Below are 23,703 nucleotides of genomic sequence, written 5' to 3'. Positions count from 1 at the left end.
ATGCTTGGATTAATGCTTGGAGTGCAGGTGTGTCCCGGGTTTTAAGCGAATCAGTACTGAAGTGTTTAGATTGAAAACGCAGGGTTTTGGACGTCTTCCAAGCAGCTGCTCAGAATGCCAAAGTTCGGGCCAAAGTAAATTCGGCACCAAGAGCCGCCGCAAGTCAGAAAACAGGCACACACTGCCCCCTAGTGACAGGAAGCTCCTCGTGCGCCAACAACAACAAAAAAAATAATTCATACATTTTACCGGACCTATTTTACCGAAAAAAAGTGATTTCATGAGCGGATGTTCAATAAGCCGTTTCCATGAGTGTGCACACCTTTAAATGAGTACTTTTGATTTAATTTCAGCATTATGTCATCTTGGTGAGGCGTCCATCAGCATTGGCAGGATTTGACGACTCGTCACAGGGCACATTTAATAGTGATTTATTGAGACTTTTTTTTTTTTTTTATAAATACCACGTAGACCTGCCGTTTTAACAGTGCATGTGAACTTTTTAATAACCACTGTAAATAAATGGTTCATAAACACAAACATTTTGGAGAAAAGGGAGATTAAAATAAATCTATATTCAGACTTTACTGCACACTTACCATTTCCGCTTTTGATGCATGCTTTTGGGTGGGAGTAGAGGGGATCGAGGAGTCTGAGATGTCTGCATCGCTGTCAAACTCCTTTCCGTCATCACTGTCGGACTCAATCGCAGGAAGTTCCTCTGCAGGGCAAAAACAGACATACACGTTGCTATACGTCCCTCTTGCACGTCCATGTTTACATTTACGGCATTTACCAGACGCCCTTATCCAGAGCGCCTTACAATCAGTAGTTACAGGGACAGTCCCCCCCTGGAGACACTCAGGGTTAAGTGTCCTGCTCAGGGACACGATGGTAGTAAGTGGGGTTTGAACCTGGGTCTCCTGGTTCGTAGGCGAGTGTGTTACCCGCTAGGTCACTACCAGCCTTTTTGAAGCTGTGGTGCATTTAGTATTTCCAAAGTTTACACTTTTCAACAGAGTATTCAGTAAAAGAAGCTGATGGCGGAGTAATCCTTCACCTGTTCCCGTGCTCAACAAACGCAGACCTCCCGGCGTACTGCGGCCGGCCTGGAGGAGAGTTCCGGAACGCTCTGCCCGCCCGGCACTCGGCGAAGAGCCCGCTTGGGCCTCGCAGCCGGACTCGTCGCTTTCAGTCGAGCTCCAGGCGATGTTCACGGCCTCGTCGTCGCTTTTCACTGGACAAATCACAAGAGCGGCAACTCCACAATGCAGCGGGATGCGACGAAAAGCGCCTCCACTCCTGCAACCGCGGGATATTTACCGAGAGCAGGCGAGCGTCGTCTCGCGGCCCTGTTGGTCCGTCTGGTGCGTTTAACTTCCTGCAACGAGACAAGGGCGTACGTTGGGCGTACGTTGGGTGTACGTTGGGCGTTCTGGGCGCCGCTGCGTACGAGACAAACACAGGCTCCTCTCACCTTGAGCGCCAGCAAGGCGGTGAACCCATCTCCACGCCGCTGCCATGACTTCAGGGACGACGAGGACGCAGCCTGGCGACCCTCTGCCACCCTGGCGACGTCTCTGACGTCATCAGGGAACAACACGCACCTCAGGTCCCTGGAAGATCTCTTGCGCTGTAGGTCAGAAGGAAAAAAAAACATCAATCTCCAGCATCTAGCATGAATTTAATACTTTTACACCAAGATAATGCGCTTCGCTGTTCGGTTCACTTGCAAAAGCAGCGCCATCAATGTTAAAAAACGGTTTCTAATACGATCGAAAAAAAACGTACTAGCTGTTTTAGACACTTTTTTACCTGCACCTGGCAAGTGACAACATAAAATATTAATAATTCAACACACTTAAAAGTATAAAAAAACGTCCAAAACTGAGCGAACATGCACTCTTTAGCCGGCCAACGAATAAACGCGAGAAGCGGACAACATGAGAGATAAAACCAGCTCCCGGGCCCTAAACGTACCCTGGCGACAGGCGACATTTCAGAGCCGAGGTGCGAACGTCGGCAAAATCGCCGACAAACGTCGGCAGACGTGACTGGAAGTTCGCGCGCGCCCCGCGACACTTCCGGTCTCCGCGACACGTGACTACCGCCGCGCTCGCTGGCAAACACGTGACTTTTTGTTTACGTTGAACGCCACGTGGAAACTATTACGATCTTGTTTGTAATAGTATATATACACACACACACAAACACACACACACACAAAATACAGGCCAAAAGTTCAACATGTTTTCTTTATTTTCATGACCATTTACGTTGGTAGATTCTCACTGAAGGCATCAAAACTATGAATGAACACACGTGAGGTTATGTACTTAACAAAAAATGTGAAAAACATGTTTTATATTCTTGTTTCTTTGCTCTGATTCCTGCTTTACACACTCTTGGCATTCTCTCGATGAGCTTCAAGAGGTGGTCACCTGAAATGCTTCTCCAACAGTCTTGAAGGAGTTCCCAGAGGTGTTTAGCACTTGTTGGTCCAGCTCACCCCAAACCATCTGGATTGTGTTCAGGTCCGGTGACTGTGGAGGTCAGGTCTCCACTTTTTGTTAAGTACAGAACTCCACATGTGTTCATTCATAGTTTTGATGCCTTCAGTGAGAATCTACCAACGTAATCTATTTAACTAGATTTACTACAGTATTACTGAGTACCCGTCTGTGGGTTCAAATGTATGAGTTGTAAAAAAAACTAAATCTGTTTCGTTTTAGTATGGTGAAATCTAAAATCCATTTAAATTGTTCAAGCAAGAAACCACAGCTCTGCATTATATTTCCTTCAAAGTGACTTTTATTACAGCAAATTCATCCAACAGCTCTCACATAGCAGGTTGAACATACAAAACACAACTCACTTGACAGTTTTTGCTTTTTTATTAAATATGTAAAAAGCAGGTCAGGTTATTCACAAATAAAATGCAAACATGCAACACATTTTGGGAAATGCATAAGGAGTGGGCTACTGAAACAAAAACACTATTTATAATTATTAACAGTACATAGGTTTACATTCCTTTTCATTGTACACAATATATGACAAAAGCGGTGCTGTTCCGTTATGCTGGAAATAAACTGAATATGATTTTTTTTTTCTATGCTCTGGAATAGTTACGTCACACGTAACTCAGTGAACAGACCGGTATGTTTGCTAAAATCCCGTGTCTTACAAATTATATTAAAACATCTTTAATATACACACTTTCTCAGGTAACAAGAACGTGAGGGATTGTGGTTTAAGCTTAAGAGCTGAATGCATCGTTTCAACAGACTGTTTACAATGCAGCCATGTTAAGACAGGAAATGAAACGCGTTTTTCATTGTGCCACCACGCGGGCTCGTAATCACACTGATTTCTGTCGGAATGGCGACTGTCATACATGGTGCAAAGTAGCTTAAAAACTGAAGCATGTGGACAGAGTTGCGCTCTTGCTAGGCCAAAGCGGACGTTCCTCGAAGGTTCTACAAATACATTTCTAATTCCTTCACAAATGCAGAAGCGGTACGGTACGGCCTTTTTTCGATATTGGGGACTATGCTTATTGCATTGTGTTCCTGACTACAAAAACATGATATGTTAATAAAAAAATTATAATAATAAATTCACAATGACTCGGGTGTAGGAGGAGGATAAGGGTGGGGCTCAAGCTCTCTGTCCTTCATGAACATGAAGTGGGTGCAGCTTCTTGCTTCAGGCAAATAGACCTTGGTTTAAAAGCAAAAAGACGACCTGAGCACCGGTGCCCAGGGGAGACCTGACCGCAGCAGGAGGCGGCGTCTCAAACAGCCACAAACATTTTCATCAAAAAAGAAATATATACGTATATATACGTGATGTGGGAGAGTGCTTCTACGATGCATCATGATGAAAAAAACATTAAAAACAGTTCCTCACAAACCAAAAGGGTATTTCTCCCTCTGATCAGTACTCGTCCTGCTCTTCCTCGGGCACCTCCCCCTCGGGGGCGTGGGCCTCAAGCTCCTCCCCCACCTCGCCTCCGGCCTCCTGTAGAGATCGTGTAGGTAGCGTTACGATTTAACGATGTAACCGCCGGTATAACTCCACCGAGGCGCCAGGACCAACCTGCTCATCTGCAGAGTACAGCACTTCCATCAGCCGATCCACGAACGGGCCGCTCTCCTGGCCATGCTCCTGGCACAGCAGCTCCACCTCCCGCAGCTTCCCGAAGTAGAAGTCCCGCTCCTTCTCCATCCCGTCCAGTGCGAGCTTCAGGCTGTTCATCTGTGGGGAAACCAGCCCGCGTTCAGGGTCAAGTGTCCGCTGCCACCGGCGAGGGGACATCACCTCTCACCACACGTGCACCGACCTGCTCGGTGAGCTGAAGCACCTGGGCTTCCAGCTCCTTCTCGCCCTTCGCAGCAGTGGGCGCACAGGTCGCAGGCGTTCTTTTGGCTGAAGAAGGCCGAGATGTTGGCGTCGACATTTTAGGGGTGGAGCATGATGACTTTGTTGCCCCTGGACAAACAAGAGTGACATATTGGCAAGTGACATGCTAAAATGTGCTGATAATTTCAATCGAGTTTTCATATTTTTTTTTCTAGTTGCTTTAGTCCATTCATCCATTCATTGATAAGTTAAAGGATGGTCCTGCAGTGGCTACAAATGGAGAGAGGTGTAAGGAGAACTTTGGTCATTCTGCTTCACCATTCACAGAGCGGCAGCTCAGACGGTCGGAACTGGAATTTGTCCCCTTATGACATCATAAGGGGATTTTTTTTTCTGGAAAAATGGTGACAACTTCCTGTCTAAGCCAACCAATGTGGTTGGTGAATAGTGTTGATGACGTAATTTCCCCTCAACTTCTATTGACATCTCTCCTCCTCATTTAAGGATACGGACGGTGAAACGGTGCATCCTGGGAAATCTCATTGTGGGACTGAATCAAAGTAGCTGTAATTCTGCACCAAGAGACTTCAGATACAGAATTAGGGGACCAAGTAAAATGAATGTAAGGGGACCTTTAATGAGTTGATCTCAGATGCGAGAATTTAGGCAACAGCTCGGCCATTCCAGCACTGGGAACATAAAACCAAGAGCTTTCGTACCAGCAGTGGGCGAGCTGGCTGCATGGTGGGACTTCTTTGGCAGGTTGAAGATCTGCTCCCCAGGGTCAGGCGGGGGGATGGCATCTTGGCCCTGTCTGGCCTGGACCGGGTCATACTCCTTGCCATCGTAGTTGGCATCGAAGAACTTCTTGAACCACTGGATGAAGTCGAGGTTGTCCTGAAACCGCCCTTTGACCAGCTTCTCAACAGGAATTATCTACGGACAAAAGCAGCAGCAAAGATCCTCACACCCTGGACATAATCCCGTTGAGCTCCTCCCCTTTGGCAGGCAGTACAGAACCAGTCTGCACACCAGAAGAACTGCCCCCCCGCCAGAGTTGCTTCTTCTCGCCCCTCACCTTGTCCACGTTCATCCGCTTGAAAGACGCCTGCAACAGCTTGAAGTTGTGGATGTACTCGTGCTCCAGCTTGGCCTGGAACTTCACCTTCTTAAGGCTGATGCAGCCGGGAAACAGCAGGTCCATGAACTGGCAGTAGGCCGCCCCTGAGACGAGAGCGGAACACTTTTCTTAAAACGTATTCAGGGGTGAGAGGACTTAACCTCGCGTTGATCTAATTGTTTTAAAAAGACGCTCGGGTGACAACATTTCATTAAAAAAAAGTGTATTCCAAACAAGTGTCTTCAGTGTGTGTGTGTTCAGCCCAAGAAAACGGGGAGGGTCCTTTAGCTAGAAAAAAATAAAATAAAATCAAGAGCATTTCAATTGATGTTTATATCTCAATTTCACCCAGAATGTCACTTATGCCCACATGCACCCTCACAGTAAAAGAAAGAACAATAGGGGGTCACATTTAGGGGCGTCTTCCCTGCGTCACATTAGTACATATTGCAGAAGTCAGGTCAATGCTTTATTGCAAGATAAGATGCCGCTTGGAATTCCACTTAGTACGTCACTCAAGACAACAGAGTGCAGGACACACAATTCAGAGGACAACATAAGATCTAATGACTATAACAGACATAATAAGCATATACAGAGTACAAGGCAGCCTTATTAAGACTTTTTTAAGCCACTTTCATCAAAAAAATTTTCTCGGCAGACTCTGTGAAGGTCAGATGCTCTTCTAAAGTACAATATTAATATTATGTTATTTGAAATATCCTTCCAATTTTCTGTTATTTTTTTAGCCTTTTCAATTCATTCAATAAACATTTTCAATGATATTTAAGGCTTTAATTTTGGAAAATCCAATTTAAGACTTTTTAAGGATCCACGGATACCCTGATATCAAGTCTGGGCCACTTTGGATAAATAAGTTAATTCTGCTGCACTAAGAAAAAGCCTGACAGAGATGTAAGGTTGTGTGTGTGTGTGTGTGTGTGTGTGTGTCCTCTCCAGAATGCATAAACTCCGCCTTTCCCAGGATTTCAGTGTGGATCTTCCGCAGCCCCACGCAGGCGTGCAGGTGGACGTTCTGCAGCAGGGCTAAAATTGGCCAGATCTGCTCCAGATAACGGGCCCGTGTGGGGATGAACGTTGGAAGGCTGGAATCATCAGACTGATATTTAAATAAAAATGACATGACGGTCCTGCACACGCATCATTGTCCACCTAATAACACGTCACCTTCACACCTCCACGGGACAACGAAGCATCGCCTCAGTCTCGTAAGACAAGTGACGCAATATAAACGAGCAGGAATTCCACGCCATGCGATCATTTTTCCATTTCTCTGAGAAGAAGGTTGGGGGCGGGGCGGGGCGGGGCCCGGGCGTGAGCCCGCCTACCTGAAGAGAGCTGCTCCACTTTAGTGTAGTTGAGACACAGGATGTCGTTAACCCAGGCAGTGATGTCATGTCGGCTCATCGTCTCCTGGGTTATTGAGGTAGAATACACGTTGACCGCCATCCCCCAACTGCGAACAGGGCAGAACGATTAATAATCCCGCGGGTCACGGGCCGCGCCGGTACAAGTCTCACGTTCACCGGGACGTGGTGGGGCTGTTTCTGACGGCCAGACGCGAGATGGTGCGGTGCCCATCAGCACGTGTACCTTCCTTAAATATGTATATATATCTCAAGATGGCCCTTTAAGAAGAAAACGTAATCTAACATTACATTTACATTTACAGCATTTACCAGACGCCCGTATCCAGAGCAACTTACAGTCAGTAGTGACAGGGACAGTCCCCCCTTGGAGACACTCAGGGTTAAGTGTCCTGCTCAGGGACACCATGGTAGTAAGTGGGGTTCGAACCCAGGTTCATAGGCGAGTGTGTTATCTACTAGGCTACTACCCTCACCTGCGCTTCAGAGACAGCCCCATGCAACCATCGTCTCGCGTAAATCACACCGTAAACGAGCTCCCCACGTCCATGCACGCGTTAGTACGAATTAGGGGCCCGTAGGCCCCGGGTCTTCCCCCCTGGAGATGCGGCACTGACGGAGGGGGTTAGCGTTTGAGTACAATCGGACGGTTAGGATTGATTTTCACATAATCAGCCATGTTTATTTTACTGCACCTTAGCTGGCTCCGGGGGTTCGAAATACGGCTTTGGGGCAAAGTCCTTTGTAAAGAGCGACAGAGAACTTTAACGTCAGATGGCAGAAAAATGGCACACATCAGTCACAAACATGAATTTACAGGTTTATACAGAACTTTCATGAGTCCATTTCTCCGTTCACAGAGCTGACGTCACCTCGGGCATCCCACCACGACACCGTCCAGCGTCCCCTCAAGGTCCCGGCGTCCCCGCAGGGGACCGGCGCCCGTAAGCGCCTTAGAACGCCGTAACGAGATTACGAGGCCCGGTCCCGGTCCCCCCCAACAAAAGGCCGGGAGTCGCGGCGCTGCGGCGGGAGCTACGCGGCTAACGCGGCCTTCACGATTACGACCATGACCACCATCATCATCTTCATCATCATCATAATAATAATAATGTCGGCGGTACCGCGGTACCTGTAGGCCCGCTCCCCCCGGACCGTGTTCTTTCTGTACGGGATGATGTGCGTGCCGTTGTCCTGGATAATGTCGTTGTTGTTCTCGCCATTCGGGGACAGCGGTTGGGTGGGACCGGGCATCGGGGCGGCGGAATGGCGGCGGCGGCGGCGACCGCGGCGGCTGCTGGAGGAGGTGGAGGAGGAGGAGGAGGAGGAAAGGACGACGACTGCCGCACCTCGGCTCGATCTCGCCCCGAACGGCTCCCCGCGAATCTCGGGCTGCGCGGCTCGGCGACGGCGGCGACTCGGCCGCGGTCCGCGTCGGGGGTCACGTGGCGCGGGCGGCGCCGCTGATTGGTCGAAGAGAACCGAGCTGGGCGCTCACCGCAGAAAACGGACGAACGGAGCACGTAAATTCGATCATTTTAATTAACGGTGATAAAAACCAGCAGCGTGACCCCGTAAGAGGCGCGGACCGCTGGAAATGTAGATTCTTATCGACCACGTCTGCGCTAAAATGCAATTTATTTCCAGCGTTGCGAACATTCACGCATTTGATTGAATAATTTGCAGTCGGTATCATTTGTTGCCGTTGCGTCAGCGGTGCGGTGTTGAAATTGGGCCATAATGAAGAGGTCAGGACCACCAGGAACCAATGGGCGCCGGACTGAACCCCACTTCCTGACACACCCACCCCACCCTCAGCCGCCCGCTGCCTTTTGTCCCGGTCCCACAAGCACCACGTTCCTGAATGAAGCCAGGACGCCGGGCGTGTTTGCACCCTCGTGTCGTTTACTGTCGCCGGCGCCGTGTCACACGTGCTTGGCCGTCACCGGGTGCGCGCGGGACGCGGACCGAACGCGCGCAGAGACGACGTGCACGCGCGGAACGTTGTGGAAACCCGTCGACTCACCGCTGAACTCTGACGCGCTCCTTCCCGCCGCGCACAGCCAATTCTTTCGGGCTTCCCGGCCGCCCCACCCTCCTTCCTGCCGCCGCCCGGCGTGCGGACCGGTGACGACTCATCGCGCTGCGCGCCCATTGGTCGGCGCGCCGCCGCTCTCTACGCCGATTGGTCGGTCAGGACCGCGTGGCGCGTTCGACCAATCGCAGCGCTTTGCGCTGCTCGGCGAACTTGTTAGGCGTGTTGGACGTGCCACCAGAAAAGCAGTCAAAACACGCCGGTCCGCGCTGTTTTTAAAGGAATATTCCATGGGGAAATTGGAAGTTATTTCGTTCTTATTCTAACAATTAAACTCGTTAATTAATCTAGTCTGCTGCTGAATTCCCGTCTTGAATATTCCGTCCTCTACGGTCAGAGTAGCTCCAACAGTCCGAGTGGGAGATATTATAGCAATGCCGTATTTAAATACAACAACTATATATATATGTGTGTGTGTGTGTGTGTGTGTGTATATATAAATAAATCTTTCCTGACCCCTCCAATGCATACGTGCGCCGCCCAGTGGCAGCGGTTTTATTTAAAAAAAAAACACAAATAAAGGAAACATATTTCGTGTGGTATTTTTTATTGTGTTGTACCACCATGCAAAACCACTGGTATGAACTAAACAGGAAAACATTCATATATTTATATATGCATTTCACACGGTATGAATGTGACACTGGCATTGCCATTTACTCTTTTTTTTTTTTCTTCACATTTAAAGACAGCAATGATACATGAAACTGTGTGTGAGAGAGAGAAAGCGAAAGTAAAATAAATGTAAAAAAATGACAATGTGTGCACACATAGAAAAAATCTCATAAAGCAGACACGGTGACAGCGAGTCACACCGTCGAAGTGACCATCAAAAACGGATCAGTAGGATTTTTTTTGATGCCACAGCACTGAAGGACGTGCTCTCCACGCGTCATCTGTCTTCAAACGATCCACTTCTGACGGCATGACTACACAAACGCACGGCCTTCCAGTGGACAGGGCCGGATTTACTTTCCAGTAATTACCTAAGGCAGTGCACTCAGGCATGTGTCAAATGAAGCCAAACCTCACATGTACTCGCAGAACCCGAAAGATGAAAAAAGATGAAGGTAAAAGGGACTTGGTGCAACAACGGTGGGCAGACTTTACAAAATGAGCAGCGACAACCGACCTACACCCAGCTAACACAGAGCGTGCACATGTCCCTTTCAAATTCTCACAATGTCACTTCCACAATCTAACATTGTATGCAATGCAATGGTTTTTGGTAATAAATGTGTCTGAAAGAATAATTTTTCCAAGGACATAATTCATAAATGCCAGAAAGGCTGCTTGCTGGGAAGGATGAGGTTTGCCCGCCAGTTATTTATTAACACACCGTCAACACCTACATTATGAAAAACAACTCATGACATTAAAAATGACAACTATAAGAAATAATCTCCACGTTTTTTGGATTTTATGGCACCGGTGGTGTAATAGACAGCTCCAATGTTCATAATCTCCCAATCAGTTCACAGTATTTAATTAAATATTAGTCGGTTTTAAAAATATAGAATTATATATATATGTGTGTGTATTTATATATATATACTCTATGGTTGTATTTAGCTGTGATGGAACTTGATTCACCATGCCTGTCCTGTTGATGCATTGACCACTGACTCCCTATTTCTTCTGTTTCCTTGTGCCTGCAGAAAAATGACAAAAATTATATGCAAAACACACGCACAAATCTGTCCAAATAGAGCCAACCGAGAGCACTCACTCGTCCTTGTGCAGAATTCACTCCTGTGAAGTCACCTGCATGGAGCCACAATGTGAAATGTCACATTTCAGCCGCTAAAAGCACCGTCAACTCGGTAACCCGGCGGCCAGCTGCTCACCATGTAGGCTTTCTCCTGCTCCTGCCTCTGGGCCAGAAGCCCGTCCAGCTTCAGCTCCGTCTCCAGCTGCTGGACCAGGTCGTTCTCATAGGCCTCCTCTGCCCCGCCTTCCAAGCGATGGTGGCCGCCAGACCTGGGTGCAAATGACGTTTCAGCTATTTGGACGGCGTGGCGCCGACGTTAGCATGGCAAACGGGACGGATACCCTGGCTTTCTGGCGTGGAGCTGTGAGAGGTAGGCCTCAGAAGTCGGGGAGACCACCAGCTCATCAAACTGCAGACGCCTTTCGGGGTCCCCTGCGCTCTCCTCCGTCTCACTGCCGGCTTCTGTTTCATCAGAAAACAGCAGATGTCCAAAAGAGCTTCAGAACGGACCAGTAACATTTATACCCACAACGATATTGTAAAAATCCCAAATAGTTTCCCATAAATTATACGTAAATTATACATTTTGGCAAGGTTAATAGTAACGAGGACTGATGGAATCATAGCAAACCTGAATTTAATTCTTTGACCAGTGAAGACATGGTGTTGGTGATGGAATCAGCTGCAACGAGGAGATCGTTCCTCAGGTTCCTCCGAGAGCCTTCAGAGCGCAGAACACAAGCAGATCGACCGGCAAGTGAGGAGAGAAAGTCGTAAATGTAACACGGAACATTCTATCATGGTTCCTGAAAGCAATCTTTTTTTCTTTTAAATTCCAGCTGGACTGGATGAATTTATTGGCAGCGTAGTGGCATTTTAAGACTTCCATGTGACCTGTGAGTAAACAGACATTCATACGTCTCTCTCTCTCTCTCTCTCTCTCTCTCTCTCCATGTCTCTGTATCTCTGTTCCTCTCTCTCTCTCTCTCATTTCATTTACGTCATTCATTTACGGCATTTACCAGACGCCCTTATCCAGAGCGATTTACAATCAGTAGTGACAGGGACAGTCCCCCTCTGGAGACACTCAGGGTTAAGCGTCTTGCTCAGGGACACAATGGTAGTAAGTGGGGTTTGAACCTGGGTACTACCACCCTCTCTCTCACACACACACACACACACACACACACACACACACACACACACACAGGAAGAGACAAAGGAGCAGGGAAAGGCTGTCAATACCCTGAGCAAAGGCCTCCTGGACGTCCCCTCCCAGCCCCATCAGGGAATCCAGGGGTGTCTGGGTGGGCGTGGTGCTCGCTGAGCTGGCCTGCGTTGGCATGGGGATGGGCCGGCTGACCGTGTGACTGGGGGAGGTGCGCGGTTGGGCGGCGGGTCCTTGGGTCTGGAACAAAGAGGCGGGTGGGGGGCAGGGCCACGGACCATTAGTGGAGCATCCTGGCCCTCCTGGGAGAACAGCCTGCCAGGGAGTCTCGTGGATCGTGCAATCACAACACCACACGCCGCCAGTTTTACGCTTTCTAGACATTATCAAGTATTATCAAGTATAGCTGCAATTAATACAACAAAAATGAGATTCCGTTCCCTCTCGTTTGAAATGATCGTGTATCAGAACACTCCTGACGTTCCTTGTTAAGGATCTGGGAGGTCATATCTTTCGATTTGTACCGTACGAAACCTGCTGACCAATCAGAAGAGGGCAGAGTGACAGGCAGAACTCAACAAAATAATAAGTAAATAAGAGATAAGTAGCAGACACATCAGTCGTCCATCCATCACCATGAGTAGGAAGGTGCTGGGATAGTTATGGAGTTTAGGATCATTTGGGGACGTAGATGGCACGATGTTGAGGGATCTTCTGCTGCTGTGTTGAAAATTGAGGCTGATTTGACAATTTAACAAAAAGTGGAAATGGGGCAGAAGGCAGCTGGTGCACAAACACTCTGCCATGGAAGTCCACAGAAGACATGCAACTCTATAATTTATTGTTTATGACGACTTTATTCTCTTGATCTCAAGAAATATAGAAGAAATATAGATATGTTAAAAATGTATTTAAACAACATAAAGGAACATTAAATGGCTGAAAGTGAAAGGGTCTTGGTACGGGCGAACGTGTTTATACAGAGATTTCTTTAATGAAGGGAATGTGAAAATTGTGTAGGTAGGTGTAAGTGAAGACGGCGTAGAGGGTATTTTGGATGTTGGAGAGCAGGGGTCACCAACCCTGGTCCTGGACCATTTCTGAGTTCACCTTCATTTAGCAGACCAGACTCATCTACTGTACTCATTATCACCCAGTTCTTGGGTTGAAATGGGGTGTGGTGGAACATGGAAAGATCTAAGCTGAACCAGGGTTAGTGACCCCTGGTGCAGACGGTAGTTTTTACGAACACGTGAAATTTTTGTATGAGTTATCAGCATCGCCGATACCAACCTGAATTCGCACTTCCCTACTAGAAACTGCTCCTGTACAGATTCAGCTGCAGAGTAAAGAGCGCATTCGGCCAGGCAGGTGCAGCATTGCATTATGGGATCTGTAGTTTTTGTGTTATCAGCGCTCCACGTCGCCTGGCCATAATAGTAGATCTGTATAAAGTGAGTTTGACACGCCTGAAACAGTCACAGCAACATTTGCATGAGCTTTGCCTGCTTTTGTGCCGGAGTGATGTGGTTACACTAGATTTATAAGTATATTTCTACAAATGTGTGCTTTGTGTCTTTTATTTTCTTCTTTTCTAAAGACTTTTATTTAGGTTACCTGTATTCTGGTGTGGGGATTATAGTGACAATCCGGGTGTTTAATTAATTGTAGAATGTCTAAGTGTGTTAGTGTTTCTGGTTATGTCAAATATGTTTCTGTACTTTTGTTTGTTCAATTTATGGTTATTGTAGAAAGTTATGTGAGTTATAAAACTCTGATTGTATGGTAGCAGCCGTGGCTTTGGGTTAGGGGGTCGGAGACCCGGTTCTGTTCTCTTGAACACATGGGCGTGGGCTGTAAGAGGTACGCGGGGATGGTGCGCAGAACGTTATTTCTTTTTTATTATAAATGATGTATATATTTGGAATATTTTTTGTATAATATTGTATATTGTACAGAGAGGTGCAGGAAGGAGACGCGATGTGTGACGTGATGCATGACCATGTTTTTGCTTTTTCTGCAGCTCGTCATTTGCGGTTCAAAAAATAGACAACGCAGAAGAAGAACCGCTACACGTTCCGTAGTCTATTATTGGCCAACAAGGCTGTGATCGGGACAGGACAAATAAAAACATCCCATATTTCAGGATGTCCCGGATCATTCAGGATGGTTGGCAAGTGATGGGTGTGAAGTGAAGGTGAAGATGGTGTGGGGGTGGACCGGAAGAGTAAAAACTTGGCTTCTCCACCTGTGCCGGTACCTTCAGGAGCAGCATCAGCTGCTCCAGCTGCACCATCAGCTCCCTGCGGCTCTCCTGCAGAGATGACATCCTCTGCTCCAGCTCGTCTTTCCGCTGCCTGGATGAGCAGAACGTTGCCTTAATAAAAATTCTATTCCTCTTCTGATTGGCTGAGAGGAAACCTTGTGTGTGTATATGTGTGTGTACCTCAGCAGTCTGAGCTCGGTCAGTAGTGCAGGGCTGTGCTGGGCTTTGTCGAGAGGCTGTGAGGCCTGTTCCTGCTCCTGTTCCTGCTGCAGCCTCAGACGCTGGATCTCCAGAAGAATCTCCCTGAGAATCACACACACACGAGAGAGAGAGAGAGAGAGAGAGAGAGAGAGATCAGTCTGTGACACACAAGTACAGTACAGGCCAAAAGTCTGGACACCTTCTCATTCCACGTGTTGTCTTTATCTTCATGACCATTTACGTTGGTAGATTCTCACTGAAGGCACCAAAACTATGAATGAACACATGTGGAGTTCTGTACTTAACAAAAAGTGGAGACCTGGAGACCTCCACAGTCACCGGACCTGAACCCAATCCAGATGGTTTGGGGTGAGCTGGACCAACAAGTGCTAAACACCTCTGGGAACTCCTTCAAGACTGTTGTAGAAGCATTTCAGGTGACGACCTCTTGAAGCTCATCGAGAGAATGCCAAGAGTGTGTAAAGCAGTAACCAGAGCAAAGAAACTAGAATATAAAACATATTTTCACTTATTTCACCTTTTTTTGTTAAGTACAGAACTCCACATGTGTTCATTCATAGTTTTGATGCCTTCAGTGAGAATCTACCAACGTAAATGGTCATGAAGATAAAGAAAACACGTTGAATGAGAAGGTGTCCAGGCTGATGGTATACTGTATATACCAGGTTTAGACCAGATTTCTGCAGGTCACCTGTTCTTGTTCTCCAGTTCCGTTATCAGCTGCCTCTGCTGCTTGTTGACGTCCAGTGAGAAGGACAGGTCTGTGGGGACCCTGACCTGCTGGGCCTGCGGTTCGAAATTGGAAAGAAAAAGTCAGCTGCAGGGCGTGGCGGGCGTGGCGGGCCTCTCGGGCGCGCTGATTCTGAAACACGATTGGCTGTCGTACCGCAGGGGTGGCGTCGGCGGCTAGTCGGGCGGCGTAGCGCGCGATCAGACAGTGCTCGTCCTGGCCATTGCTGCTGCTGTCCAGTATACTGAGAGAGGAGAGGGGCAGACGTGACACGGTCATTCGCACAACTGATCTGGACGCCTAGCGGCTGAGCGCCGGGGGACAGAAGCCCGCCGCAGGACCCAGAGGGAAGCCCATCTGCCCCCAGAGGAGAGGCAGGAAGGCCACACGGGGCTGATGGGATTAGAGAGGGAGGGGCAACGGGAACGCAGCAAACGGGCGGAGAACGAGAGCTTTTCTACGTTCTCTACATCCCCCCGTCCCACACACACTAAATTAACCGTCTTATAAAGCGTAATTATGCTTCGTATTGGGGTCTATGATGAAATCGTGCGGGTGGTGTCCCCACCGTCGGACGGATGGTAGCGTGATAACGGGTAACGTGACCTGTCGGGGTGGGCAGCGGGAGAAGGGCGGCGTGGTCCTACAGCCCGCGCGGGGCGGCGACACTAACCATGCGGGGGCGCTCTGCAGGAGATTGACATACAGCCCCACGAGCGCATGCTCGTCTGCCAACCTATCGGCGGTGTCGCGGGTGTAGTCTAACCTGAAGCCATGCAGGGGTTCACAAAACACACACACAATCAAACGATTACAACGTGACAACCCAACACAGAAGAAGTGATAAACTTTGACATATTTTAGGTGCTATAATCATTTGACCCAAATCCATTCATCACGCCGCTGAAAAGAACCGGCATTAGAACCGACATTATGCAGGTAATGCAGGAACTTGATCATTTCATCATCTGCACCCTCCTGTTGATAAAAAAAAAAGTCAACAATTCTCTCTACGCCGAACTACCGCCATACGAGTCTTACCAAAGCAGCTTTTCTTCCTGTTTTCTATGGAAATAGCATTTTCAGGAGACTCGGGTGCCCCGACCACAGACTAATGCACCGAAGAACAAGTTTAACACTCCTGATGGGTGAGGCCGTTTCCCTGAGCATTCGAGGCCTATATTAACACACCCCTCTCCAGCTAATGGCTGCTTTCTACAGAGCCACCGGCTGGTTGGAGGGTGTTAGGTCAGTCTGGAAGTGAAATATGACGGTTTTGCAGTAATGACAGTTATTATTTCATCCCTACCTGCATTACCCGCCGCAAGTCGCTCAATCGGAGGCGGATACTCACGTCTTAGTGGAGAAGGGGTTCCCTGTGGTGGGCATTGAATGGGACAACATTGGGAAGTCATTCAAGCTGTTCATTGGTCTGGGAGGCCTGTGAAAAGGCCACACGGAGCATGTTCAGTGACACGTGTCCAGCCACCTGCTGTAACTGGGACAGGCAACGCGCGCGGCAGTAGGTGTGAATCTGAGATGAAGTCCAGCATTCGCCATGAACTTACCAAGTATCGCTGCGTGCCGCCGCGTAAAAAGAGCAAAACAGGCATCAGTTGCGAGTAACTTGGCACGCCACAACAAGGAGAACCATCATACAGTATACTGGATAAGACTCAGGACTGTATTAGTCCCGTCCGCGGCGAAATGCATCCTGAACCGCTCTGTTTTCACTGTGCATGGTTACAATAATAGTTATAGAAATAAATCAAATATAAGAAAATAAAAAGAATAAGGCTAGTAAAACAGTAGTAAAAATTGTCATCACGCTATAACGCAAGAAAATATATTTATAATCACGTGTACAGCAAATAAAAGGCAACTGCATTACCTGCGTTAATTTATTTTAACGCATTACGTACAACACATTTTATAATTATACATGATTGACATGCTCATTTGGCTTGAACGGTTTTTAACAGCATTTGGACTGCAGAAATGTGGTTATTGTCAATAGAGGACTAAACAAGCTCTAAAATCCACCATTTTCTCTGTTTTCCTATATAAACATCAGTGTTTCTACTTGGTGTGATGGGGGAGAATTTGAATGGAGGAAACTCACACTACATGTGCGAGGTTCAGCGGTTTCTCAGGCATGTCGGGGAACATCGGGTGCATAGGCTCCCGGGTGGAAGCGCAGCTGAGGGACTTGCTGAGGGCACTGGACAGTTTTTTGGCAGGAGATTTCTGGAAGGAAACGGTGAAGCGATTGTCACTTGTGATACACAGCAGCACAGCACACGGTGCACAGTGAAATTTGTCCTCTGCATTTAAGCCATACACCATAACCCACCCTGAGATGGGATATATTCTATACTTATATACTTGTTCTATCAAACTGACATTATTTTGCAACATTTTTCAGCTCTGTATGCTTTCCACAGTGCTTTGTGAGTTTCTTTGAAGACAAAAAATATATATAAACTGGACAAAAATCCACTTTCAATTTCAACACGAAGGGCTATAAATAGTACTTTTGTATTTATTTTTATTAACACAAAGCCTAGTGTTAAATGGACTCTGGCGCATGAGAAGACAGAATGAGGACCCCGGGAAATATGAAGCCACCCCAGTCTGTGGTACGTTGGGTGGTGGGTATGGCTTCATGCTGGCAGCTTGATTCTTTACTCTGCACAGAGCAGGGGGGCGGAGTTTGCTCTCCTTGGTTCATTCGTCACATGTTGGTGGCGTGCAGTGCTGCAGTAAATCAATAAAAAAAAAAAAACTCCCTCCTCCAAGCCAAGCTGGAGCTCTGTCCACAATGCTGGCGGTCCTGGAGATGCTCCTGGACACGTCTTGACCCCAGCTGACCCCAGCGGCAGCAGCAACTCTCTCCGGCCGCACACTCCTTTTCAGCACGGGGCTTGTTCCTATTTACAGATGAACGATACGCACTGAGCGACCAGTGACAGGGGATGATGGGGATGGGAGGTGTCTGTCCCAAACTACCTTTTCTGGGCATCTGCAGTAAATATTTCACGCTCTGATGGGTGTGCGGTCAGCACATTTGGTCGATTGAGGATAGGGTCTATACGCTTTTCGTGCATTTATTGCCGACATTAATGATCGAATGATCAAAGCAGCCAAATATGTGGCTTCTCTTGATGCCAAATGGCATTCCGGGAAAAATGTTTTGTCGTTAGTATTAATTAAAGCGAGGCAGACGGAGTAACTTCGTTAGATTCGGTATTGATCCGGCCGAACAGCGGCATCACGTTCGTTCGCGGGTGCAGGATTTGGGCTGAGATGCGGTTACGTCAGAGTAAATCGATCAGTAGGGTGCAAAGGTCAAGCGTAAGGCCCCCACTCCCGGACCCCACCTTACCCATGACGTGTACTCCTTCATTTGGTGCTGGTTGCTATGGGAACCGCTGGCGTGGCCCCGCCAGAAGCAGTCCTGGCAGAGCTGGTAGTTGTGGCATCGCTGGCAGCGGTAGCGGAAGCCCATCATGCTCTCGCTGTGGCAGTAGGAACACTCGACCGGGTGGAAGACTGCGGGTGAGATGAGGCCGGGCTCTTAAAAAAGACGACAGGAAGCCATCGCTTCCTGCACTCCTATTTTCTGACCTTTTACTGGAAAAGGCCAAATCGTTCATTTATTAATGACCATGTTTACCCAGAATGCAATGTGCTGATAATAAAATCCTGTGAAATCAGTCTAATGCAGGTTGAAAATGGGAATATTTGCAATGAACAGCCGCGACTGAACGAAACGAAGCCCCCTCACCGTTCTCCACGTTGGCCAGTCGATGCATGAGCGGCAGCCACACCAGACACTGCGGGGGAGGGTCGGACATGATGGTGTCCAGGAATGTGTTCAGGGAGACCTTTTTCTGTCAACCATAAAAGACAGGCGGCATTAAAAAGCCGTCGGGAAGATCCGGCGCCGCCCCGCGCCCCCCCGTTATTTATGCTCGCCGCCGAGCGACTCCTCTCCGACCGTAATGATGCTTCACTGCGGCCCTGACCTTCACAAACTCGCTGACTGAGAACCGCGGCCATCAGTCACTCAGCGGTTAACAAACTGCGGGATTATGAGGTGATTATCAGGTGCATTAAAGAGAGAAATATTCCATTTGGAGAGCATGACCTGCCATGCCAAACACGCGCTGGCGTACCTGCTGGGGAAAGCAGGACCTGGTGGTTTGTTCCGTGTAGCCGAACGAAGGTCCCTCAAAGACGGTCATCGGCAGTTTCAGCACCTCTTGCAGGAACTGGTCGAACTGCGCGTACACCATGATGCCCTCGGGGTCAGAGATCTGCGAAAAAACATCTGGACAGCCACAACAATGGAGTTACCGTCCGGGAAGGAGATGGTCTCCGCCAATCGCGGACATGCTTACATCTCAGCTTGTCCAGGATCTTCCCTCCACAAATCGTGGCGAGAGCCATTTTCACCACGAACACCGAGATTTTTCCGTGCCCCTGCCTGAAAGACGGGATTCGCTAGGTATCCATCATGAAAACAGGCGACTGGAGGTAGGATTTTCGGGGGCGTACTTACGCATCGTAGGCCGCCAGCAGGAAGTTTAGCAGCAGGCTGATGGACTGGTCCACGCTGATCTGGTGCGTGGTGGGCATCCGCTTGTTCAGCTGGCAGAAGACGGTGGACAGTATTGCTTCTAGACGCGCCACGCTGAACTCCGTGTTGAGGTCCATGGTGTTGAGCCCATTTTCCCTGAAAGCCTCGATGATGTTCCAGATGTCAACCAGGTGCACTGTGGAGTGAAGAGAAACCAGACGAGCGCTTGTGGTTCAACCAAACCTGCACACTTCCAAACAGCAACAACTATGGTTTGGGGAATGTGGCGTAGAATAACTACCACTGGCCCTTAAGTCCTCTCTGAACTGAAAAATGGTGCATAAAGTGCATAAAACACTAGATTTAAATTCTATAAAAAGAAATACACCCGCCGGCCGCTTTATTAGGCACAATTATGTTCAATTGCTTGTTAATAGTAATCAGCCAATCACAAGGGAGCAAATCAATGCATTTTCTGCATTGCAAATTTACTGGGATTTTCAAGCAGGACCATCTGCAGGGTTTACAGAGAACAGCGAATCATCTGAAAAAGAGAAGAGTAGCAGGTCAGAGGAGAACAGGCAGACGGGTTTGAGATGATAGAAAGGACGCAGTGGGTCAAATAACCACACGGTACAAGCATAGTTGTTTTTGGCGGCCTGTCTTAATTTTAGTTTTAGTCGAGTCTTTTTGTCCAGCTGTCATTTTAGTCTCAGTCAGTCAGTCAAGCTACAGTCAACTTTTAGTCTTATTTTAGTCATAATTATCCATTTTAGTCTAGTTTCAGTCAGTGGAAATTGTATTTTTGTCTCTTTTTTCAGTAATGCAGTATAGTACAAGTACAGAGTATTCTGAAATATAAATAATGCATAAGATTCAGGAAGTGACGTCATCTAAGCGACCAATGGCGGTAGAAGTCACGGGAAACAGAAATACTGCATAACAAAAACAGCGAGATTGAACGAGCGGGAATAACGCCTAGAAAGTGAAAGACTCCTTTCAGGTAAGAAGGACCGAGGATGGAATTTTCACCTGCTCAGGTCTGAGAGATCTCAGTTTAAGATCAGAACTTGGCATAAACAAGCATTCATGGTCCATGCTAGTGGCGGTGGGGTCATTTTTTTCTTGGTATGGCCGCTGACAACGTCACTGTACGCCACTGTACTCCAATGGCCTCCACAGTCACCAGATCTCCATCCAGGAGAGCGTCTTTGGCATGTGGTGGAGCAGAGGTTCAACGTCTCTGACGCCACAAAGAATGAAGTCAGTTCTGATCGCAAACGTGGGTCCAACGGACACAAATCTATTCTGCCGATAAAACGAATTCTGAAGCATTCAGGAGCATTTTACTGAGCACAGGAGTGAAGAAGGAGTGAAGTGAACGTCGTGTCTGCTCATTCTTTCCCAGTAAATCTCCCCAAAACCACTGGCTGTCAAAGCTCAGACTTACGATTGCACTTCTTCTGAACAAATCTGAGTTTGCAGGCTGTTCTGTAAGTTGATAATCGAATTGAATCCAACTCCTGAGCCCCTGAAAAAGGAGCAACGAAATAAAAACCTTTTACAAACACAGCCATCCAATATCATGATCGTGGAAAGGAGGAACAGGAATCCAGCGGGAGGCGCTACTCACGCATCTCCGCAAACAGCTGCCGTCTCTCCGCCATGTTCCCGCCCCGGACCCCGACCTCTTCAGTCATTCTGAGGAGAGAAAGGTCAAATTTACGGCCCAACTCGCGCCTACCGACTATTGTCAACGGAGACCGGCCCGGGCCGGGCTCCATCTGAGCTGCGTCACATGACCAGCGGCCGTACCTGAGCGGCCGGCGGGGCCACAGCGGAGCGAGGGGCCCCAAACTTTCTCATGGCCCACCATGCCTCACCGCGTCCTGTCCAAAGCAATATAATCCGCTGCGTCATGTGGTTCGTTGCCATGGCAGCGGAGGGCCCAGCCAATGCATTCCTCAATGGCGGGGAAGGAGGTTCCTCCTCCCTCCCCTCCCAAGCGGCGGTTCGGCTTTCTACCCGAATCTCCACAAACGGCTTGGGATCACCTGGTTCACGGTGTAACGACTCGACCCCACAGGTGACCCTCAGACCGAAAGTTCCCCCAGAAGCCGCGGCGTGGGGGCGCGGCGTTTTCATGAATAATAATGCATTTCGGGAAACAATGGGCTTTCTGTGCGACTCCCCTCCGAACGGGATCTCGGTGCCGTTACTTCATCTGCCACTCCGGTTATTCCGAGCGACCACCGCGCTTTTCTTTATCTAATCCATTTTTAACAAGACGACACTTTAATGGCACTTTAAACCCCGCCCACCGCCATCCCAACCACAAGGTCAAGTCAACTTGTGTCCATAAGGCCGAGTTTTGGATGATCATTCGGGATAAATTCAATCAGTGATGGCGTAGCTAGAGGACGTGGACGTACCGCTCGGACAGCACCATGGTCCCCCAGTATCGAACTCTGCAGACTGTCAGGACGGGACGCTCGCTCTGTGCCACCGGGCGGCCTGTCCCACGGTATTTACAGACAGGAGCAGTTGCCAGAGTTATGCGTGACATTTCCTGGCGGAGCAGCTGTCGGATGTATTTACAGCCGGTAATAGACGGTATATTTCGGTACTACAGACCGATACTTCATACACGCGCTTCTACTAAAAACATAAATCCTCCAGCCATTTTAATTTCTAATAATAATAATAATAATAACAGTAACAATAGTCCCCAGAATAGAATGAAACGAAGATGCCCTGCGTCGCCTGCGTTATTAATAATATGTATTTATTCCCAGATCTTCACCCCACGGCTGGGATCGGGTCTTTCGGGGGCCACCAGCAGGCCTGACCCCGGCCCGTACCCCAGGAACGTCCCCACAAGGAGGACCAGGTGACTGTCCACCATCTAATATTGGAGGATGCAGGGCCCGAACCACCTTCCTCCAACTTTGCTTCTGTCCCTCCCGCATATGTCCCTGTCATCTCGAAGACGTTCGTGGTGTCCGCTTTTGGGGACCAGCGTGAACCCCGCCTCCCAGGACACCCGCCCGAACCCGACCGACCGACCGACCGACTCACCATCATCTTCCCGAGCCGCGGAACGCGTCAGGGACGCATGTCGCACGACGGCGGCGGCGACGGCGACGGATGCTGGGCTCGTGCGGAGCCGCGCTGCGCTTCCATCGATGACGTAATGTGGAATCTCTCCGCGTGCGCCGAGACGCGCAGGACGTCACCGCCGACCGAGATTTCTGCCCGTCGTCACGTGACACACGATAAACGCTTTCCGAATTAGATTTAATTAAAATGAAATCTTATTGTCAAGGTATTTATTTTCTGCCAACCATTTGGTACAGTAATGATTGTTGCCGTGATTTAAACTGATATAAATCAGTCGCCGTGATTTATAATCCAGAGGACGCGCAGCCGCGAATTATTCGTGAATTTGTTACGCCGCAGTAGTGCAGCGCGCAGCTCGAACGCGCCCCTGCGCAGACATGCGCAGATCTGCGCAGCGCCGCCGCCGCCGAACACGCCCCTCTTGTTGCCTGGCAACCGCCGTTCGGCAAACTGCTGGAGCCAAAAGTTTAGACCATAGTATAAAAATGTATAATAAACGAATTGTATACGCATATATATATTCTTATTTATTATTTGATTAGATTGGTTTAAAAGATAAAAAAAAACAGATATATGCTAAATGGATATAAGTGTAAGGGTCAGATAATAATGTTAGCTAATATTGACTATAGTTTCTAAATTTAACCAGCAACATAGAAGTTCACTTTGTACTTTTTCGTAGTAATTAAAGGGCGCATTTGTTAAAGAAAAAAAAATCTTAAGAAAATTATCTTACAGAAAAATTGGTAGATATTACTAATCTTGGAGCTTCTTTATCTACTTAACATTTCAAGATGCCTGTGGGTTCATTTATACGCTGCAAATGAACCCTGATTAAAATAATAAGAGGAGGTTTCAAAAACCTGCGGACCAGGGGGGGTGTTCATTCGGATCGTGCCGGCAGGCGGCGCTGTTGCGCTGTGGTGAACACTCCCA

General features: G+C 48.3%; 3 protein-coding genes and 1 long non-coding RNA gene across 17 annotated transcripts in view; 1 reads left to right on the top strand and 3 right to left on the bottom strand.

Moving 5' to 3' along the window:
- Positions 1-2,085, bottom strand: part of spidr (scaffold protein involved in DNA repair) — a 39,191-nt gene extending 37,106 nt beyond the window's left edge. The window contains exons 1-5 of the mRNA XM_028975297.1: positions 1,981-2,085; positions 1,478-1,633; positions 1,324-1,381; positions 1,061-1,237; positions 600-721 (exon numbers count right to left, since the gene is read on the bottom strand). Coding sequence (XP_028831130.1) covers positions 600-721; positions 1,061-1,237; positions 1,324-1,381; positions 1,478-1,633; positions 1,981-1,998 — 531 coding nt within the window. The 5' untranslated portion in view covers positions 1,999-2,085. The remainder of the gene's footprint in view (positions 1-599; positions 722-1,060; positions 1,238-1,323; positions 1,382-1,477; positions 1,634-1,980) is intronic.
- Positions 2,086-2,875: 790 nt separating this feature from the next.
- mapre2 (microtubule-associated protein, RP/EB family, member 2) lies at positions 2,876-8,988 on the bottom strand. 3 transcript variants are annotated; one of them, XM_028975367.1, is made up of 7 exons: positions 8,900-8,988; positions 6,835-6,962; positions 5,444-5,589; positions 5,085-5,301; positions 4,346-4,494; positions 4,102-4,260; positions 2,876-4,023 (listed from the first exon to the last, which is right to left on the bottom strand). In XM_028975367.1, exons 2-7 carry the CDS (start codon positions 6,953-6,955, stop codon positions 3,940-3,942), a joined length of 876 nt encoding a protein of 291 aa, XP_028831200.1. In that variant the 5' UTR covers positions 6,956-6,962; positions 8,900-8,988; the 3' UTR covers positions 2,876-3,939. The 3 variants fall into 3 exon arrangements, with proteins under 3 accessions (XP_028831200.1, XP_028831199.1, XP_028831201.1); XM_028975366.1 differs by lacking the exon at positions 8,900-8,988 and adding an exon at positions 8,006-8,336; XM_028975368.1 differs by lacking the exon at positions 8,900-8,988 and adding an exon at positions 7,569-7,586.
- Positions 8,989-9,498: 510 nt separating this feature from the next.
- Positions 9,499-23,024, bottom strand: dtna (dystrobrevin, alpha). 10 transcript variants are annotated; one of them, XM_028975310.1, is made up of 22 exons: positions 22,726-22,948; positions 21,281-21,348; positions 21,098-21,178; positions 19,630-19,843; positions 19,469-19,554; positions 19,244-19,398; positions 18,853-18,958; positions 18,451-18,617; positions 17,188-17,312; positions 16,634-16,642; positions 16,420-16,506; positions 15,739-15,831; positions 15,222-15,309; positions 15,027-15,121; positions 14,294-14,416; positions 14,096-14,204; positions 11,925-12,087; positions 11,311-11,400; positions 11,021-11,141; positions 10,816-10,948; positions 10,698-10,732; positions 9,499-10,620 (listed from the first exon to the last, which is right to left on the bottom strand). In XM_028975310.1, exons 2-21 carry the CDS (start codon positions 21,345-21,347, stop codon positions 10,715-10,717), a joined length of 2,130 nt encoding a protein of 709 aa, XP_028831143.1. In that variant the 5' UTR covers position 21,348; positions 22,726-22,948; the 3' UTR covers positions 9,499-10,620; positions 10,698-10,714. The 10 variants fall into 10 exon arrangements, with proteins under 10 accessions (XP_028831143.1, XP_028831147.1, XP_028831144.1 ...); XM_028975314.1 differs by having other exon boundaries at positions 14,108-14,204; positions 22,726-22,945; XM_028975311.1 differs by lacking the exon at positions 22,726-22,948 and adding an exon at positions 21,463-21,912.
- On the top strand, positions 21,619-23,055 carry LOC114787654 (uncharacterized). Of its 3 annotated transcripts, none has more exons than XR_003749432.1 (3): positions 21,619-21,733; positions 22,443-22,537; positions 22,637-23,055. It is a non-coding gene; the product is annotated as an uncharacterized LOC114787654 (long non-coding RNA). The 3 variants fall into 3 exon arrangements; XR_003749433.1 differs by lacking the exon at positions 21,619-21,733 and adding an exon at positions 21,927-22,171; XR_003749431.1 differs by lacking the exon at positions 21,619-21,733 and adding an exon at positions 22,194-22,250.
- Positions 23,056-23,703: the final 648 nt, after the last annotated feature.

Source organism: Denticeps clupeoides, chromosome 4, assembly GCF_900700375.1.
Source record: "Denticeps clupeoides chromosome 4, fDenClu1.1, whole genome shotgun sequence".
Taxonomy (NCBI): Eukaryota; Metazoa; Chordata; class Actinopteri; order Clupeiformes; family Denticipitidae; genus Denticeps; species Denticeps clupeoides.
The sequence above is the reverse complement of the archived record's forward strand: the minus strand, read 5'-3'. Positions and strand labels throughout refer to the sequence as shown.

Bases quoted from the DNA above. Each gene is read 5' to 3' on its own strand.
- mapre2 (XM_028975366.1), bottom strand. From the start codon at position 8,127: ATGCCCGGTCCCACCCAACCGCTGTCCCCGAATGGCGAGAACAACAAC. The intron at 4,495-5,084 runs GTACGAAAGCTC...TTGTTTGTCCAG, and splicing joins AGCCAGCTCGCCCACTGCTG to GGGCAACAAAGTCATCATGC. The intron at 4,261-4,345 runs GTCGGTGCACGT...GTTTCCCCACAG, and splicing joins TGCTTCAGCTCACCGAGCAG to ATGAACAGCCTGAAGCTCGC.
- dtna (XM_028975310.1), bottom strand. From the start codon at position 21,347: ATGACTGAAGAGGTCGGGGTCCGGGGCGGGAACATGGCGGAGAGACGG. The intron at 21,179-21,280 runs GTGAGTAGCGCC...CTCCTTTTTCAG, and splicing joins GCAGCTGTTTGCGGAGATGC to GGGCTCAGGAGTTGGATTCA. The intron at 18,618-18,852 runs GTGAGGGGGCTT...TCTCACCCGCAG, and splicing joins ACTGGCCAACGTGGAGAACG to TCTTCCACCCGGTCGAGTGT.